This window comes from Hyperolius riggenbachi, chromosome 2 (genome assembly GCF_040937935.1).
Source record: "Hyperolius riggenbachi isolate aHypRig1 chromosome 2, aHypRig1.pri, whole genome shotgun sequence".
NCBI classification, from domain to species: Eukaryota; Metazoa; Chordata; class Amphibia; order Anura; family Hyperoliidae; genus Hyperolius; species Hyperolius riggenbachi.
Genome location: NC_090647.1, coordinates 359,504,963 through 359,522,184, shown reverse-complemented (window position 1 = coordinate 359,522,184; position 17,222 = coordinate 359,504,963). Strand labels below are relative to the sequence as shown.

The following is a 17,222-nucleotide window of genomic DNA, read 5'->3' as shown; positions in this document are numbered from 1 at the left end:
GCTGGTTCTAGCCAGTTCCCTCTGGCTACACCTCTCCCGCCCTGTCCCTCCGCACCTGCGCTGTAGTATCTGACAGGTCGCACGGGGCTTCTAGAAAGTTCCACAGCTCTTTGTGCCTTGGTCGCCTGGCAACAGTCTATACGACCATTACAGCGCCTCCACTCCTCTCCCATGCACCGTTTTGGTTCCACTAGGCTAACATCTCAGGTGAAATTTAGCCTTAGAAGCTAAAGTTACCTCACACATAGAAATACATTGGCAAAATCTTGGGACCCTCTTTTAGAGGGTTACAGAAGCCAGGTATAGATGCCCCCAGTATAGGTTAGCCAGGTAAGTGCTCCTATATAGGTTAGCCATGTAGGTGCCCCCCAGTATAGGTTAGCGAGGTAGGTTACCCCAGCATAGGTTAGCCAGGTAGGTTCCCCCAGTATAAGGTAGCCAGGTAGGTTCCCCCATTATAGGTTAGCCAGGTAGGTTCCCCAGTATAGGTTAGCCAGGTAGGTTACCCCAGTATAGGTTAGCAAGATAGGTTCCCCCAGTATAAGGTAGCCTGGTAGGTTCCTCCAGTATAGGTTAGCCAGGTAGGTTTCCCAATATAGCCAGGTTGCATCCCCCCCCCCTGTCTGCCACTGGTTCCTTCTTGAAACAAGCGGCGGCCACCTCCTGCAGCAGGGCAGTCTCACCAGGTCCCCCTCGCCTGCATTTAGACCTCTCAGATGATCAGCGGTGACCGGCATGCATGGCAGTGAAGAGGAGAGCCATGTAAGTACCCCCCAGTATAGGTTAGCGAGGTAGGTTACCCCTGTATAGGTTAGCCAGGTAAGTTCCCCCAGTATAAGGTAGCCAGGTAGGTTCCCCCAGTATAGGTTAGCCAGGTATAGATGCCCCAGTACAGGTTAGCCAGGTAGGTGCCCCCAGTATAGGTTAGCTAGATAGGTTCCCCCAGTATAAAGTAGCCAGGTAGGTTCCTCCAGTATAGGTTAGCCTGGTAGGTTCCCCCAATATAGCCAGGTTGCACCCCCCCCCCCCCCGGCCACTGCTGGTTCCTTCTTGAAACACGCCTCCTGCAGCAGGACAGTCTCACCAGGTTCCCCTCGCCTGCTTCTAGACCTCTCAGATGATCAGCGGTGACCTGCATGTATGCATGTATGGCAGTGTAGAGGAGAGCGGTTGCCATAGCAGTGCGTATACCGGAAGCAGCCGGGGGGGGGGTGCAAGCTGGCTAAATTGGGGGAACCTACCTGGCTAAACTACCTTATACTGGGGGAACCTACCTAGCTGCTTGTTTCAAGAAGGTAAACCAGCGGTGGCCAGGAGGGGGTGAGGGGGATGGTGCCTGACGCATGACGCTGCCTGAGGAAGTAGCGTCACCTGGCTTCATTGGCGGCCCGAGCCTGAGTTATCCAGTTTCCTTGCACATATCAAACACTAAGTGGCAAGTTAACTGGTTTCCCTCCAACCAGGGCCGGCCCTAGGTTTCACAGCACCCTGAGCAAAATCTAATTTTGGTGCCCCCCTTCATCTTCTTCCCACGTACACACGTACAGACACAGGCCCATATGCAATTGACCTTTTCTCCTGAGTTACCTCCTATGACACTGGGTCCCAACCTCTTCGAAGTCATGACACATCACACCAAATGCTCAAACCCCCCCCCCCATATTCCACTAGCGATCTCTCTTTTGTGTAACAGTATATACAGTATATACAGTATATCTGCACATCTGAAGAAATACAAAAAAAGCCTCTTTGGAAGTCTTCTCCTCCAACTCGTGTTTTTTTTTTTCTTTCTGAGACTTGTTCGAAACCTGAGACTCACATCTGTGCACAAATAGAGGTAGGAAAATAAGATGTGGGTCTCAGGTCCAATTGGCGTAAGTGAAGTATGATCACTGTTACTGGCTGTTACAGTGATCATTCAAACAAAAAAGGCACAGATTGGCTCAGGAAAATATGTGTCCTTGCACCAATCACCGTTGCTTTGAGAGTCATCTGGGGTGTCCATGTAGGCAGTGATGAGCTTCGAATTGATTTCGAGCAGCTACCTACTTGAAATCACTCGGATTCAAAGTGTTAATTAGTGCACCTGAAGGGGCGGTTGAGGGAGGGTTAACTTACCCATGCTGCCTTTTGCTTTAATGCACTTCAGCGTCCCACGTTGTGTTCCAAGAAGCGTTTGCGTCACTACCACGCTTCCTCCTTCCGGGATGAAGGCGAAAGCATGGTATTAACGTGACGCGACTTGGAATGCGACGTGAGACATGATATGGGATGCAATTGAAGTGCATTTACCACTTGCCGACCGCACACTCATACCGTGCGGCGGCAAAGTGGTAGCTGGAGGATCAGCGATGCACATCTGCGTCGCCAGGTGCCTCCCTAATTAATCAGGAAAGGCCGCTTGCACGAGCGGCCGTTTCCTGTTAGATCACGGAACGGGTCTCCGTGAATAGCCTGCGATAGCGGCTCGCAGACTAAATGTACACGCAGGAGATGTTTGTCTCCTTTGTTTACATTGAACGGCGCTGCTGCGCAGCAGCGCCGTAAGGCAGATCGGCTATCCCCGGCCAATCAGCGTCCGGGGATCACCGCCATGTGACAGAGGACATCCTGTCACAGGCTGCACAGGACGGATAGCGTCCTGTGCAGCCCCGATCACCAGGGGGAGAGGTAGGAGAGGGAGGGGGGGAATTTCGCCGCGGAGGGGGGCTTTGAGGTGCCCCCCCCCGCAACATCAGACCCCCCCCTGCACATCATCCCCATAGGGGGGAAAAAAGGGGGGCGATCTGATCGCTCTGCATGCAATCTGATCTGTGCTGGGGGCTGCAGAGCCCACCCAGCACAGATCATAAAAAACAGCGCTGGTCCTTAAGGGGGGGTAAAGGCTGGGTCCTCAAGTGGTTAAAGCAGGAGGCAGCATGGGTAAGTTAACCCTCCCTCACCTGCCCCCTCAGGTGCACTAATTAATGCATCAAATCTGAATTATTTCAAATAAGTAGCTACTCGAAATCAATTTGAAGCTGTACACATGCACAATCGTGTGTTTGCAGCCGCAATCGTGCATTCACAAGAGCAACTGGCACAGTGGTGGTGAGAAATGAGACTCACGTCCATGCTCAGGAAGAGGTAAAAAAAGTGTACTTGAATCTCCCGTCCAATTGGTGTAAGTGGAGAATGATCACTGTTACTCTAAAAGTGATCATCCAAAAAAAAACAAAAAAACAAAAACAGGTTTAGATTGTCTCAGGGAACACCTGTTCTCTTTCAGAAATCACTGCTGCCTTTGGAGCCGTGGATGTGCACGAAGGTGCATGACCATGTGCACCGAAGTGATTGTGTGTGGCACTAGGACACACTGCTAATGCATTTATACATCCTATTTGCAGCTATGAGGCTCAAAAAGGACGTTTTATTGCATCAGGTTTGCAGTAAGTGGTTAATATGGTAGCATGGAAAAGTGTTTTCTGGTCCAGCCAGGTGCATTGCACCATATAAATGAGACGCCATACTTCTAGGGACATCAGACTTGGAGAAAGACTTGGAAGTGGCAGTTGATAAAAAGTTTAGTAGCTATATTCAATAGCAGCAACAGCAAAAAAAAAAATCATAATTTTGAGATGCGGAAATAAAATCACAAGATGCTAGTATACTAGCCCCTTTGAATAAACCCCTTGTAAGTCCGCATCTAGAGGACAGGATACAGTTTTAGGAACCACACTTAATGGTGGCCATACATGGTACAATAAAAACGTTTGATTATCCCGTTTATTCGATCTAAATGATCGAATCGAATGAAAGTTGAAAATATTTTTTTTTTCGATCAAGAAATTCGAACGATTATCTATTTTTTTCGAGAAAAATCAGATTGGACATGCTCGAAAAATCTTTACATTCGATCTAACGGAATAATCAAAATAAATGATCTAATCGAAAAAAAAATTGTACCATGTATGGGCACCTTTAGAAAGACTTTAAAGTTTTAGAACAGATACAAACATGGGCAACTAAATGAATCAAGTGGATAGAAGGTCTCTCTTTTAGAAAGATTAGACAAACAGGAAATCCTTAGCCTTAGCTTAACACAGAGTCAAATAAAGGCAGTGGCGTAACAAAAGGGAATGCACAGGTTGTAAGCGTACTGGGGCCCCAAGAACAAAGTGGCCCAAAAAAACTGTTCCCCCCTTACCTATCTGATTAAATCTCTGATTCTGCAGAGGTTTTGGTGCCCACATATCAGTTTTTATGTATAATATGCTATAGGGGGCCAATGTAAAACTGTAACTGGTGCGCATAGCTCCTGAACTACACTACTGAATTCAAGCTACTATGCTACTATCTTTGCAGCAATTGACACACTTACATTTCCTACCACACACAACAAAACACTTTCCTCCTTTTTTTCTTTGCCTACTTTAACTGGAGAAAAGAACAATTGTGCGTTGCATCCACTGCACCACAATATAGCCAGGATTAGGAAGGAAACATGGGCAATGAGTGCATATGAAAATACTGGGGGTAGGGGTAGTGGAGAAATAAAGGGTAAAAGGAGCAAGGTTCTGAAATGTCAGCACATACAAAAATAACCTGAATACACAATGGAATTTTAAAGTTAGTAAATTGGGCCTTACCAAATACTGGCAAGACAATAAAATTAATTCTTCTAACTTGCATCTTCATTGGTAAGTAACATATTAGTAATACATAACTTTACCTTCTTTAAGTTTAAGCCATGAGAGATGTTGTCTGCTGTCATGAATGCTGCCAATAAGTGAGTGATTGCGCCAGCCTCTCCGCAGTGGGGACGGAACAAGAAAGTGTTCAGCCCCCTTTCCCTGTGGGTAGAACAGATATTTCCAGTAGTATATGTTTTCACAAAGCATAAAACCCATACCATGCACTAAAAGGCAGCTAATATTAAAGAAAAAAGTGAGGTGATTTGAATTTTGACAAAATGGGCTCTGTTCACAAAACTTCTCATAAATGACTTATTTATCACCTATTTGATAAAAATAACCTTTCAGTACATTTACAAACAATCACTCAAAGTAAGTTGTTCCTGATTAACTTAATTTCAATATTACTTTTCTTATCTCAATTATATATTTTTGCTCTTTGGGAGCTTAAAAAAGTAACATAGATAAGGTGGAAACGGGTGAAAAAGCTTTGTAAATCATGCCCTTTAAAGTGACTTAGCATCAAATTTTTGTACTATATTTTTATTTGAACTCTACAAGTCATATCTCTAGCAGGAAAATTAGACCAAAATGTATAGAAGCCGGTGGGAGATTTTTTTTTATTTTATTTTTCATGGGGGGGTTTAACTACTCTAAGACTGCTCAATGGTCGTGGCCGCGGCGGCAGCCCCAGGACCGCCTAATGCTTAGGGTCGGCCTTAGGTTTCACAGCACCCTGAGCATAAACAGATTTTGGCAGCCCCCCCCCCCCAATTTATCCTCTTTGCGTGTGAGCGCACCACACACATACACTAATGGGGGGGGGGATCTGCTGCCTAAATACACTAAAAGGGAATCTGCGACTGCAAGACCAGTAGCCTATATACACTAAAGGGGGACCTATATACACTAAAGGGGGAATCTGCCTACATCTACAAGACTAGTGGCCTATATACACTAAGGGGGGGGGGGGATCTGTGCCCCAGTATAGGTTAGATAGGTAGCTGCCCCCAGTATAGGTTTGATAGGTAGCTGCCCCCAGTATAGGTTAGATAGGTAGCTGCCCTCAGTATAGATTAGATAGGTAGGTGCCCCCAGTACAGATTAGATAGGTTGCTGCCCCCAGTATAGATTAGATAGGTAGCTGCCCCCAGTATAGGTTAGATAGGTAGCTGCCCCCAGTATAGGTTAGATAGGTAGCTGCCCCCAGTATAGATTAGATAGGTTGCTGCCCCCAGTACAGATTAGATAGGTTGCTGCCCCCAGTATAGATTAGATAGGTAGCTTCCCCCAGTATAGATTAGATAGGTAGCTGCCCCCCCCCCCAGTATAGGTTAGATAGGTAGGTGCCCCCAGTATAAATTAGATAGGTAGCTGTCCCCTACCCAGTATAGGTTAGATAGGTAGCTGCCCCCAGTATAGGTTAGATAGGTTACTGCCCCAGTAGAGATTAGATAGGTTGCTGCCCCCAGTATAGATTAGATAGGTAGCTGCCCCCAGTATAGATTAGATAGGTAGCTGCCCTCCAGTATAGGTTAGATAGGTAACTGCCCCCCCCCAGTATAGGTTAAATAGGTAGGTGCCCCCAGTATTGGCTAGATAGGTAGCTCCCCCCAGTATAGATTAGATAGGTAGCTGCCCCCAGTATAGATTAGATAGGTAGCTGCCCCCCCCCCAGTATTGGTTAGATAGGTAGGTGCCCCCAGTATAGAATAGATAGGTAGCTGCCCCCCAGTATAGGTTAGATAGGTAGGTGCCCCCAGTATTGGCTAGATAGGTAGCTCCCCCCAGTATAGATTAGATAGGTAGCTGCCCCCAGTATAGATTAGATAGGTAGGTGCCCCCAGTATTGGCTAGATAGGTAGCTGCCCCCAGTATAGATTAGATAGGTAGGTGCCCCCCAGTATAGGTTAGATAGGTAGGTGCCCCCAGTATAGGTTAGATAGGTTACTGCCCCCAGTAGAGATTAGATAGGTTGCTGCCCCCAGTATAGATTAGATAGGTAGGTGCCCCTCCCCCTCATAGTGGAGGGGGAGCCGCGGGGAGGGCAGCCCGACCTCTCCCTCCCTTTCTCTCCGGGCTGCCCTCCGTGCTCCCCCCTCCAATGCAGACTGCAGAGAGAACAACTCACCTCCCCCCCTGGTTCCGATCGCCGGCGCCTCTCACTTGCCGCTGGTCTCCTCTTCTACATTGTCACTGATGCACACTAAACTTCCTGTTAAGCAGGAAGTTTAGTGTGCATCAGTGACAATGTAGAAGAGGAGACCAGCGGCAAGTGAGAGGCGCCGGCGATCGGAACCAGGGAGGTGAGTTGTTCTCTTTGCAGTCTGCATTGGAGGGTGGAGCACGGAGGGCGGCCCGGAGAGGAAGGGAGGGAGAGGTCGGGCTGCCCTCTCCGCGGCTCTCCCTCTATCACGGGCATGTTTGCCAACTTTGCCCCCCAGCGGCGGCACCAGGGGGCGGAGCGAGACGGACCCAGCCGGGGCCGCAGCTTCGCATTAAAACACAGGCGGCAGGAGCGCCCCCTGGAAGCCAGCGCCCTGAGCGATAACACCGGTCGCTCAGGTCAAAGGCCGGCCCTGCTAACGCTAATTGGCGTCAGGTCCTGGAGCCGGCTACTGAAGGAGATCGCGCACAGGGTGTGTGCGCAGCTCCTTATCGGGGGGCAGAGCTCCGCCCCCTCTTCAGTCTCCGAGCGGCTATTGCCGCTCGGGAGACTGTTAGATGGCATGATCGCCGTCTATTTACACAGTATAGCGATGCGATCAACAGCAGCGCTGTACTGGGGACAGCCGTGTGACACAGCTGTCCCCCTGGGGGACAAGAGAGCGATTGGCTCTCATAGACAGAAGTCTATGACAGCCGATCGCCGTGATTGGCGGGATAGTGGGAAAAAAGAACAAAAAATAGATTTATTTCTTAAAAATAATTACAATAAATATTTACAACCCCCCCCCCCAACAACTGGGGGGCAATTAGACCCCAGCAACGGAGAGGTCTGTTGGTGGGGAGAAAAGGTGGGGGGAATCACTCCTGTGCTGTGTTGTGCGGCCTGCAGCTTGGCCTTAAATTATGAAAAAAAACAGCCTGGTCTTTAGGGGGGTGGTCCTCAAGTGGTTTATTCTCCATAAACCAACCTAATTGTGACTTATTCTTGAATAAGAATTTCTACTAGGACATCTGCTTGATGTCATATTTTTCTCTTTATTGTTATTACTTAATTCTCACCATAGTCATGTGTTTCCACCATACCTTAACACCATTTTTGTGTGAACCAATTAACTTATCAGTATGTTTCTTTGAGGGAGATGTGGGAGGAAATTCATGTAAATTCATGTAAACTCTATGCAAATAGAAAGCTGGCCAAGATCTGGATCTAGGACTCTAGTTCTGCAAGGAAAGAGAAATGTGTACTATGCCATTCTGCCAGTGAAACAACATAGATTTTTTTACAAGTTAGTTAGGAGATAGGGCTAGCCTTATTCAAGAGAGAAGTCAACTTCTCCTTGGGATAGAGCTAAGCCTATCCTTAACCGTAATATTTAAAAAAAAAATCTATTTTGCTTCACCGTAACCTACCCTAAATTTGACCTCTGCCTTGGAGAAGTGTCCTCACACACCTCAAAAGCATACCAATAAGTGAATTGCTTCCCTCCAAAACTGGCCTTATACTATGGTAGGGACATTAGACCATGACTATGGTAAAGGTAGAGTGTGTGTTTCTTTGAAGAAGAGTAAGAGACATGGCTATGCACCAGTACTCATGGAAAAGCATGTGACTGGTTTGGTGAGGTAATACATTTGTAACTGCTGCAATAACTTCCAACTTAACCAGATGCTTATGACCAACAAATCAGAGCCTTACAAATGTATTTTCTGTTAAAACTGTTCACGTTTCCCCATCGGGTGAAAGGGGGAAGGCCGGTGGGAAGTAGAGCTTAGGAGGTTGGCTCAAGCAGCGAGCGAGACCCCTGCAATTCAGAACTCAGAAGGGGCTAGGGGTAGAAGTAAAGCTATAGAGAAGAAAGAGAAAGAAGGAAAGAGAAGAAAGAAAAGAGAAAGAAAAAGAAAAAGAGGGGCCCATCTCACAGCCTAGAGATTAGAGTGTCCTCCATGCTCGGGTGCTCAAGCTGGATCCAGGGTTCCCATATTTTCTCGAAGGACTTATGGGTATCCCGAAGTATGCTTGTGAGTTTTTCATTGACCATAAAAGAGTTAATTCTGGCCTTAACTTCCTCAAAGTTAACTGACGGCTTCTTCCAATTATTTGCTATAGTCATGGTGGCCGCTGAAAATACTAGAGAGGCTAGTTTGTTTTGTTTAGCTGTTAGTGAGTCGATTTTTGCATGCAATAGAGCTTGCCACGGGTTTCTAGGAATTGTTTTATGAAATAGGGCGGACAACAGTTTGAAGACCCGACTCCAAAATCTAATGAGGCGAGGGTAGGACCGCTGTAACGCTGACCCAGCAGCGCAAAACACGTGCCATGACTGGGATTCAAACCAAGGACCCAGCGGTGCAAGTTGGTAGTTCAATCTACTACACCACCGTGCTGCCCAAGATAGTGATGAAGTAATTTTATGCAAGGGGCAGAGCAACGCACTGAAAAATGGAAGGTACGGGGCTCTGGAAGGGATTTGAAAAAAAGACCTGGCAGAATGTTACAATTTTATATACGAAAGATTATCGATTAACTGTAGAATGGTTTGTGTGCAATGCACCAAACTTTGTGCATTGAAAATTATGGTATTTTCCACACAACATGCATATAGCATATAAAAAACACCAGCTTTGACTAGGATTCTAAACACATAATTTAGCTGATTTTTACTTTAATCCCTAAATTTACAAGCCATTGTAGTGGGAACAATGTCTTTATAACTAAACATATTCTGTTTTTCATACTCAGGGTAATTATTAGTTTACAGGATACTGAATTTGCTTAAGTACCTGATTTACAGGTATATTGTAAGCAATTACCAAGATTAGTGCTATTGACAGCTAGTCACAATATATGTCACTAACTAGTGTGACATTAACCAGTCATTATTGCAGAATAACCATTTTCCCACAGGGTGGATGTGGAATGTGTAGCAGTAGTTGGCAAGCTGATGCTCACGTTCTTGCATGAAAGTATTTTTAGGTTGCTGTCAAGTTGGGAAGGACAAAATTATAATGGTAACTAATATGGGTCAGATGCTAGGAGGGATTGTTCTGCATTATCTGAGAACTAAAAACAACAAACCTAGGCTGGCTTGCAGACACATTTGTAGCAAATTAAGAAAAAGGCTCAGCTAATATGCAAAGAAAAAATGCACTAGTGATAGTGATTAAAAACCCATCACTGCTGAGTCTGCATTTGTATAGAGAATTTGAAGTACAAGCACTAACACGGGGAGCAGAAAAAAGGGAGTCCGATAATTATTGTTTACAACATTAGATCATTACAGTTTTTGAAGTATGTTATTGGTTTAAAAGCTTGCAACATTATAGTTTTTGTCATATTATTTTGTTTGTATGTACAGAGATTTTATGTTATCAAAGACATTATTGTTTCTATGTGTAAAAGCTTGTTTCTGCAGAGGGAGTGGTTAGGGTGAAGAACCATCAGGGGGAGTGGTTAGGGTTAGGCAGCACCCGTGCGGCGGTTAGTGTAGGCAACACCAGGGCGGGTGGTTAGGGTTAGACACCACCAGTGGGAGTGGTTAGGGTTAGGCACCACCAGGGGGGTGGCTAGGGTTAGGCACCACCGGGGAGGTTAGGGTTAGACATCACCGGGAGGGGGGGTGGTTAGGGTTAGGCACCACCGGGAGGGGGGGGGGTGGTTAGGGTTAGGCGCCTCTGCGTGAGAGTAGGGTTGGGTTAAGTTGTATTTTTTAATTACATAACAATTTTTAACGTTTACATATTTTCCTCATTATCTCCCTTCTGTTTTTAAAACTGTATTTATCGTTAACCAAGTATGACAACTATATTTATCGTTATTAAGATTTTATTCTCCAGCGCCATTTCGTTATCCAGTTGGGCCCTTTTTCCCTTGCACTCTTTTTTCATACATGCCTAACATGTATGGCTTTAGCATTTTGCTACCGATCATGTTGTTAATGCGCCTAAAGCAAGTCTATTTAAAAAAAAATATATATGTATAGGAAGTCCCAATTCCAGTTTCATTAAATTTGTATGCAAGCCAGAATTATTAGCATCCCATTGGGAGTGCTGTAAAAACAGCACACGAGACTTGGGCACAGCCAGCGCTACTCTAGGCTGTAATAGGAATTATATACTGTAGCTATATTACTATAGCATTGCGCAGTGAGTAATTTGGGCACCGTCAGAAGACGGAGCACAAATTACTATAAAAACACTGTAATTCGGCTGCCAGCAATAGCTGGAAGTCAAATTACATTTTTCTTCTCTATTCACAGCGGGGGAATGGTAATTAACGCTGCTGAGATTTGTGCAGGAGCAGGTTGAGATGTTTTTCAGCTTTACCCTGCGTCCAAAAGTCCTGGTGGCTTAATTATATGTATGCACCCATTGACCATCTCTACTTACTAGTCATCAGAGGACTTTGCCTAGGCAAAAATGTCAAGGTCTGACTCAAAGGACCATTATGGGAGAGTAATGTAATTTATAACATGTAAAGTATGCATACAGGGTCAGGGAGCAAAAGTGCACGCGTGGCAGATATCGCCAGTCTGAGCCCATTGTGGTCACCAAATGACCACCAGTGGCCTCATCTCTGGTGGCCTTCATCATGGAGGAATTCTTATCTTCAATTTGGTGTTTGCAGGTTTCTTCCATGGTTATTTCATGGACTGCCAGATTTCCTTTGGACTCTAGGTACTTTTTACAAAATTATTTTTTTTAATTTGCAGGTTACCGAATATGCTGTTTAGTGAAGCAGATGCAACACGTGAATGTGAGCGCATAAGGGCAACACTAGCTGAGAGAGCAATAGGTCAATGTCTGCCAGCACTTTTTTGTTTTGCTTTTTGAAGCTGGTCAATTTAAACCCAGAAGTGCCACAAGCATGAATAAATGTGTTATTTTGATGGGAGAGGGGACTTCTGGTTGCAGGGCAATGAGCTCCATGTACCAGTAATTCCTGCAGTTGTCATCCTAGCCTTGTTTTGTATGGACCCTAAATAAGCATTCAGCAATTGAAGCTTAGGATACTTGCATATCAAAAGCTTGTTCTATGCTGATGATGATATAGTGAATTGTAGTTTTTCTTTCTTAGTGGGCTCATTTTACAGATCTAAATTACTTCCTTTGAATGCAGGCATATCACTTACTAAATCCCAGTAAACACAGAGTCATTATAATTCTAATAGTTGACATTACTCATATGTGGTAACAACCCTATCTGAGAGGTAACACAAAGTGCCCATTAACATTGTGAGTCTTAGTAAAGGATCATATTTTGATAAGATCATTCAGATTGAAAGAAAAAAAAACGTAATTGATTGAAAGCATTAAGGGACCAAAACTGTTTTTGATATCGAAATGAGTTGAGATCGTATCAATGAAAAAAATCCACCACACAGGATATGATCGATAATACAATCATTCAAGATCGATTGGGGCCAACAGCTTCTCTGTTTTCATACAATATGATCCAAATAAGCTGATTAAAAATACAAATGTTCGCTAAAAATTGTCCTGTTAATGGCACCTTAAGATCTATAAAACTGATCAATCCCTTTTCTCAGCTGTATATAAGTTCTGCATGTACATGAGTAAATATATATACCAGTACTGTAAGTTTATAAGTGAAGCCTCATAGATAATTTCACTCTTTCAGTGTAGTCATGAAATGATTGTAACTTTAACTAGTATGAAACCTAAACCATATGTTATTGAAAAGTGACACCCTCTGGTAGGTAAGTGGAATTGCATCTCTAAAAACAAAAGAAATGCAGGTCAAAAATCAAGGAAGTATTATGTTAACTGAAAGATGCCACAATAGGCCCTAATTATGCTGACACTGTAATATATTTAACCACTTGACGACCAGTGGATTTCTGTCTGATCTGTGCTGCGTGGCCTCTCCAGCCCGCAGCACAGATCAGGATTATGCCAGGGCGATCAGACTTACCCCCTTTTTTCCCCACTAGGGGGTTGTCCTGCTGGGGGGGGTCTGATCGCCGCCGGCTTGCTGCGCTTTGCGGGGGGGCTCTTCAAAGCCCCCCTCCGCAGCGTTCTCTGCGCTCCGTCCCTCTCCCTCCCCCTGTGAGCTGCGCAGGACGGATATCCGTCCTGCGCATTGAAGGATAGGCTTGAGCCTATCATATGCCGGCGATCCCCGGCCAATCAGAGGCCGGGGATCGCCGATCTGCCTTACGGGGCACTGCTGCGCAGCAGCGCCGTATGATGTAAACAGCGGGGATTTCTTCCCTGCGTGTTTACATTTTGCCGGCGAGCCGCGATCGGCGGCTCTCCAGCTGTTCACGGAGACACCCTCCGTGAACGGACAAGGAAATGGAAACCCGCAGACGACCAGTTTACGCCAATCGGCGTTAGCTGGTCGTCAAGAGGTTAATGGACTGAAAACATAGAAACTAATGCTGCCTTTTTTTTCAATCCACACAGGTCTCACTGTTAAATGAAAATCACTTATAATTGTATATGGATAAGTAGATGATAGATAACATACTTCCTGAGGTTGTTCAGTACTCGGATGTTGGCATACATGTAGTAGATATAATATGTGTATGATGGGTTCTTATCGATGGTCCACTCCTGGGGCGCTGGGCTCTTTGATGAAAACATGTGACCACTGTGTTTAGACTCATCATCCACACTGTCAAAGCCAGTTATCTGCCAGAGGAGAGCAGAAGAACATAGAAATGAGCATGTGTTCTAGAGTTTAAAGCCAGAGGAATTGTGATATGCTTACTTCATAAAAACATCTCCAGGCACAAATGTTCCTTGTCCTGCATATAAGTTTCAGGCATTAATCCTACAAAAATATTAGTAACTCCACCAAACACATCTCAGAAAGATTCTGACTTCAGACAAGTGAGGTTTGGTTCCCATGGTGACCGTCTCACTACTGTTTATGGCCATGCTTTATTGATTAAAGGGAACCTAAACTGAGAAGGGATATTAAACCATTTGCTTGACAGTCCTGCTGATCTCTTTAGCTGCAGCAGTAGCTGAATCACACACCTGAAACAAGCATGCAGCTAATCCAGTCTGACTTCAGTCAGAGCACCTAATCTGCATGCTTGTTGAGGGGCTGTGGCTAAAAGTATTAGAGACTCAGGATCAGCAGGAGAGTCAGGCAACCGGTATTATTTTAAAAGGAAAAATCCATATCCTTCTCAGTTTAGGTTCCCTTTAAGCTTATGAATAAAATAATATGGATCAGGGCCCTAGGCAAGACAGCAGTTTTTGCCCACCACTGATGGTCACCTGGCTCTTAATAGTGAGCTTTGGTGGGGGCTAGCATCCACCGGGCCCCTAGACTCTTTCCAGGCCCTAGGCAAGTGCTTAGGTTTGCCTTGTGGATGATCCGGCTCTGCTAAAACTATCTTCATAAGAGTATGCTGAGAAAAAGTGTAGCATATTTGCAAGTAAGATGTAGGTAGGTCATTATCTAGGCTATACATCACAGGAAACCTTACATACAGAGAAATTGTGAAATCATAGACCATTTACTGGAATAATAGAGGCACTTACATGCTTGAGGAACACGCTCAGTTCTTTGTTTGCATTTGGGTTGACAGTAGCTTCAAATACCGGCAAGAAGATATTTTCCAGCATTTTTCCAAAATGAGGCACAAAATTCTGAGCTCTAAAAATATCGCTACAATGCAAAGTTATATGTAGACAGTTAGAATTCTTATGATTTACATTTTTACTTTGTACAGTTACATCAAGAAAGTGATAACGGGTCATTCCATCATTACAGATTTCATTATGGTGCATTATACATAGGAAATATAAATGTCATATACAAGGAAATATAAATGTATGTTCACAGATTTTAAAGCCTGCTACACGTACAAGTCATGTTGCCCAGCGGGGATCAAAACCCAATCCCTCTGGCGACATTGCAGGGCTGAGGTTGTACGCATTGCAAGCCTGCAGACTACCAATGTGTTGACGTGTTGTGTTGCTATATGGGGGGGGGGGGTGACGGGAGAAACGTCGGAGCCATGCGGGTGTGACACCACAAGCTGGACGGGGTAGGTTGGGAGAACAATGCCGTCGCTGAGGCAATCTGCCAGGTTGATCTCTGGCTGACGGGAGTCGGGGAGTGCTGTACAAACACTGATTTTTTTCCACAGAGGCAGTCACTAGCGTGTGTGCACAGCTAGAAAAATGTTATAAGTTGTAGCTAAATTCAGTCTTTTTCTCACCCCAAAATTCTACACTGAAGTACTGATAGCACCATCATAGACTGAATTCTGCCAGGGTGGTCGTCTCAGGCCATCTAGGCAATAAACTAGCTTGTGTACAAGTGTCCCCCAGGGGTACTTCAATGTCTGGCAACAGCTGAGTACATTGCTTCCATCCTTTACCCAGCTGCAGGAAGCCACCACTGTTGTATGCCACATTATCGTTCCTTCTGCCTCCCCATGGCAACTAAACGTGTTGTCCAGTTCAAGCAGAAGGATGGCTCTGAATGCGCTCATGCATAGAAGTGTTGTCCTAGTGATTGGTTCCTGATCCCTACAGATGACAGTTATTATTGCCCTCTGTACATATCTTTACATGGGTAGTAATAAGTGGGCCTTACTATAGCTGGTCCTCATCAGTCTTCTATTTAGTGGTTACACAACTTGACTTGTCCTGCCCCCCAGTGGCATAGCAATAGGTGATGCTGAGGTTGTGACCGCACTGGGGCCCTTGGACCTGAGGCGTACACTAGGGGCCCTACCTCAACCACAGTAGTTAGCTCTTCGATGGTGCTTCTATACATGCTTCCAATAATGGCAATCATTAACAAACTTGTTCCCCTCCTCTATGTACACCTCTCATACTGTGGATGTCCTTGGCAAGTTATGTTATGCCATATAAAGAATGCTTGGGTCGGCCAATGTAAGACTTACAATAGGGCCCAAAGCTCCTCAGCTATGCCACTGCTGCCCCCTACTCAAAGCCCATATCTTAAGAAGTCCTTAAATCCCTAAAATTCCCCTCTTACTCACAGAATTCCCCAATGCTTCAGTGATGATGTCATGCAACAGCTTTGGCTAATGTTCTTATGTCACTGCATCATAGCAGCAGCTTCCCAAGGTCTCTGATTAGAAGGTGTGGTGCATGTGCCACTCACTTCCTGCCTTAAACAATATTGATGATCATTGTCACATTAACTTACCACCCAACGTCTGATGAATACTGGGAAGGAGGGAGGGGATATAATGCAAGGCAATGTAGTGAGAAATGCTGAGTTATGGCATAGCTCCCAACTGTCCCTCTTTCGGAGGGACAGTCCCTTTTTGGGAGCCCTGTCTTTCTGTCCCTCTTTCCCCCTCATGTGTCCCTCTTTCAGGAGTTTGTCCCTCTTTCTATGTAAATATATATATTTCTATACTAAAAAAATGTGTTTGATTGACTCTAAACTTTATTCCCAACCTTTAAATTGATATAATACTAATTTTAAAATGTTAATATGAAGGAAAATTACTGACACTGAGTCCAGAATGGACAAACCCTTTGGGTACAAAGACAGAGTATGGTCACTCATACATAAATACTAAATAGTTAAAAAAGAGTCCGAATACAGTCCTCTTAACAATGGAGGCGGTATATTGAGTCATAAGTGGAGGTCTTCGCTTATCCCCCACAATGGCATTTGTGCCAGGGTGGTGTAGCTATTCCACATATGTATTGTACATATATATACGCCGCTCCCACAGATACAGGGAAGGTTGCAGTGGTCATGCAAGGTCAATGTATTGTGGTAACTGTGACCCGCATGAGACCAAGTTGAACCGCAACTAACACTGTAAACGCTGGGGTGGTATAGAAATGTGCTCAGGTGCTATTTACAAAGTGATTGTATATTGTTGATCTGACATGTTTCACCCCATCGGCTTTCTCAAAGATTGCTATACATATATACAATGAAATCAGTGCACCCTCCACCCAACAAAATTCCCCCCAGCAGCAATAGCCCCAGTCAGAGCTGAAGCACCAGTTCTGGTGCGTGTTTAAATACTACTGAGGATGTGCGGAACACCCCTGTGGGGTGTGTCCGTTATGTATTGCTCATACCTGTTACATGGTGGCACAGCAGAGAACGGTGCGCTTTCATACGCGCTGGGGGGAGTAGCTGTGTGCCCCCGAACAAGCGCCGTCTATTCAGAGCGGCATCCTTAGTGACGCCGCCGCACTTCCGGTTGGCGGCGACGTCACTTCCGGTAATCATGTTACCTTGGTTACTAGGGACGCCCGTAATAGTCAACAGAACGTCCTATTCACAGGCAGCGGCGGCGGAACCGATTAGTGATCGGCTGATGGAATTTGTAAACAAACCCACATGCGCACGTATATCAGCAAATAAATTTGATGCAGACACATGGCGGGGGAATT

The 17,222-nt window shown here is 45.2% G+C and overlaps 1 protein-coding gene across 1 annotated transcript in view; it reads right to left on the bottom strand.

The window, feature by feature from the left end:
• The window catches only part of AMPD1 (adenosine monophosphate deaminase 1), an 81,085-nt gene that overhangs the window by 3,489 nt on the left and 60,374 nt on the right, over window positions 1–17,222 (bottom strand). The window contains exons 10-12 of the mRNA XM_068269692.1: window positions 14,361–14,487; window positions 13,333–13,496; window positions 4,712–4,832 (exon numbers count right to left, since the gene is read on the bottom strand). Coding sequence (XP_068125793.1) covers window positions 4,712–4,832; window positions 13,333–13,496; window positions 14,361–14,487 — 412 coding nt within the window. The remainder of the gene's footprint in view (window positions 1–4,711; window positions 4,833–13,332; window positions 13,497–14,360; window positions 14,488–17,222) is intronic.